Here is a 3,287-nt window from a genome sequence, read left to right as displayed (position 1 = left end):
AGAAATCCTATAGTCTGCAGCGTGATGGATAGAAGTAGAGAACACCTTATTAAGCAAAACAGTAAAAACAAAGAGCATTGTCTATACTGCTTCTCACTCAAGCAAAATTTTACAAAATAAAATGCAATAGTCATTCTATGGGGCTGATAAGGGCACATTATCAGAGCGCAGGAGGTTGAACACAGAAGAAAGATGGAAGACTATGATCAATGCACATAATACACATATACTGAGAAATCCAGAATCCCATTAATGATTACAGATACGTACATTAATAAAAATAGGCTATCATAAAATAAAGGAATAAAATCTGAAGCAATGAATCCATTCTTTGTTTTAAAGGCAATTCCTGCTTAGAATACCAGGATATTTATTTTATTATTGCATAAATATCAACTGATGTCACAATTCAGACTCTTCAAGTATTAACTGTCCTTTTCTGACAACATTCTGAGCAAGTGGAGGCAACAGGAGGAGCAGCTGGGGCAGCCCAGACTCACACTTCAGCTTCCCTGGGAGGTTTTTGTTATGGCTTGTATCACTGTGGGAGGGTAACTATAAGTCTGTTGACAGTAATAAGTGGCAACATCTTCGGGTTCCAGGCCACTGATCCTGAGAGTGAACTCTGTTCCAGATTTACTCCCACTGAACCTTGATGGAACTCCGGACTCCAAACTATTTGCACCATAGATCAAGAGTTTAGGAGCTTTTGCTGGTTGCTGCTGGTACCAGGCTAAAGCATATGCAATTTCCTTACTGGACCTGCAAGTGATGGTGGCAGTGTCTCCTAGAGACACAGACAGTGAAGATGGAGACTGGGTCATCTGGATATCACACTTGGCACCTGGAAGCAGAAACATGAAAACAAATATCCACACTAATTATCAAGTTATAAGAAGGCATCCCTGAAGAGTAAGCATCCTGGATCACACTGAGCTGTGTTAATCCCTAGCATTGTCCTTCTTTACCTGGGAGCCAGAGCAGCAGGATCCCCAGGAGCTGAGCAGGGGTCCTCATGTCCATGCTGTGTGCTGGCTTGGACTGACTACTGCCTAATGTGAGCAGCCTATGAAGAAGTCCTGAGCATACTGGGCTGAGCTGTTGGTGCATGCAAATCAGCAGCAGAGTTATACACAGCTGTCCAGCTGCCTCATCTCAGCAACTCTGCACATTCTGAGTCTCAAGGGAACTAGGTCGGGCAACAGAATAGGTTTTAAACACAGAAGAGAATCACCAAGTTGCTTTCCTGTGATGTGAGCACAACAATGGCAGCTTGGAGGACCAAAGCTTCTTTTCTTCTTATTTCTTTAACTGAGTCAAGACTTGTTCACTGGAGTGTTAGTTCCAGAAATTTACAAACAAAAAAATTTACAAATTTTGCACAACACAAATCTGGCATTTCTTTATTATTATACAGAACAGAAAGTTTTACAGTAGCTCTGATTCACTGATAATCTGTATGTGTCAACTTATCAGCACTGTTGTCCTGTAATGAATCCAATCCATGAAAGTGGAATAAGTGGAGCTGTTGTGTTGATAAGAAAATGCCTGGACTTCTGTACTGTGCTGTTCAGCCTTATTATCTCCTCCACCTCTGACTTCTTATCCCAGGTGATCCATACAAGCACATCCTTTCAGAGCCTTTCTCCCTTCATGTCTGCACAGCCTGTATAATTTTTACTGACCTAGAAATGTGTATAATTTCATATGTCCATGCTGTAGGTCCTCATATTATTCCTTCTGGCTTTTAAACATCTTCAACACATCTACTATGTTCAGAAGCAGAGATAGATTCTCCTTAAAAGGGAGGATACACTCAGGTTATCTTGAATCCTATTTTGTGGCCTAAACCTACATATGACTCCTCTGTTCTGTGGACTCTTCTAGTTCCTAAGAGAACACTGTGCTGCACACCTGGGTTAAGGATATTGGGCCCAAGCAGAGTGAGTATGTTAGAATCTCTGAACAGAGTCTTGAAATCAATATTCAGTTTGTTTTTAGGCACAAATTTAATTGTCTGGGAGCTCAGTTTTGAATTTAGGCTCCTTCAACTGTTCTGCTCTGAATGTCTGCTGATCCAGATGTAGCTCCTATCTGTCATGCTGAGGGTCACTCAACTTGCCACAAACATGAGTTTTATTTGATCTTCCTCAGTGGCCAGATGGGCAGTGACTTCTAGAGGTCACAAACAACATCTAGAGGTTCAGATACAAAGTGAAATTCAGGTAACAATATATCCAACACAAAAACACATTTTTAGAGGGTTTGCAGTCCAAGCATTGTAATTCAGGACCTTGAGCTTGCTAAGCAAGCACTCTAAAGTGAGCCATACTACTATCACCCTTTTTACTTTTAGTTTTGCTTGTCAGATACAGGTAGAACCATATTCATCCTATTGGTAGCCAGGAATATAGGTTATATATCTTTGTTGTATGTTTTTATTGTAAAAATACTGTACAGAGTGGTAACAGTTGCATGAGCAAGGCAATGAGTACATTTCCTATTAAACGTTGTTGCTCCTCCTTTGTTTTTCCCCTACCATCCCTTCCCTTCCACCTCCAAAACTATCCCCCTATCTATCTTTTTTTTTTTTTTTTTAAATTGTATTTTATTTTATTTGAGAACATACTGTACAAAGGGGCTACAATTACATGGGCAGGATAATGCATACATTTCTTACCAAGCATTGCAGCCTCCTCCTTTGTTTACCCTTCACTTCCCTTCCCCGCCTCCCCCCTCCCCCCACCCAATTTTACCCCCCTCCCCCCACCCAATTATACCCCCCTCCCCCCCCCCCCCGCACCGGCATTGTAAAGCTGGTTTTGACATGACATTTTGTACTTCTCATTGTTGCAACAGGTCCACCTGAATCCTTAAACGACTTGTTTGTCCCCATCTACTCCACATGTTGTACTGACATCAAATATAGTGAAAACGGGGGTTACACTGTGGGGGAGGGACATACAAAGCAACAAAGAAATAATCTTATAAATGCATTAGAAACACATGCATGTAAGAAACGAAAACATTAAAATACATATTTAAGGGTTCATTTTCCTAACATCACATTATCTGGCCTTTTCCGCTTGACTCATACCTATACTAGATATTGCAAATAAGGGAAACCATGGGACCTATGCTTCTTTGGGCCTGGCTTACTTCACTTAATATAATTTTTTCCAAACCTTTCCATTTCCTAACAAATGGGGAAATGTCATTCTTTCTGATGGAGGCATAGAATTCCATTGTGTATATATACCACATTTTCTTGATCCATTCATCTACTG

At 40.7% G+C, this 3,287-nt stretch overlaps 1 gene segment (V, D, J or C); it reads right to left on the bottom strand.

The window, feature by feature from the left end:
- Positions 1 to 446: 446 nt before the first annotated feature.
- On the bottom strand, positions 447 to 1,041 carry LOC138833330 (immunoglobulin kappa variable 1D-13-like). The segment is given in 2 exon segments: positions 447 to 844; positions 969 to 1,041. Coding segments are annotated over 2 exon segments (396 nt in total).
- Positions 1,042 to 3,287: the final 2,246 nt, after the last annotated feature.

This window comes from Dipodomys merriami, unplaced genomic scaffold (assembly GCF_024711535.1).
Source record: "Dipodomys merriami isolate MVZ:Mamm:240054 unplaced genomic scaffold, mDipMer1.0.p SCAF_204, whole genome shotgun sequence".
NCBI lineage: Eukaryota > Metazoa > Chordata > Mammalia > Rodentia > Heteromyidae > Dipodomys > Dipodomys merriami.
Note: the sequence above shows the minus strand (reverse complement) of the source record. Positions and strands in the feature narration are given on the sequence as shown.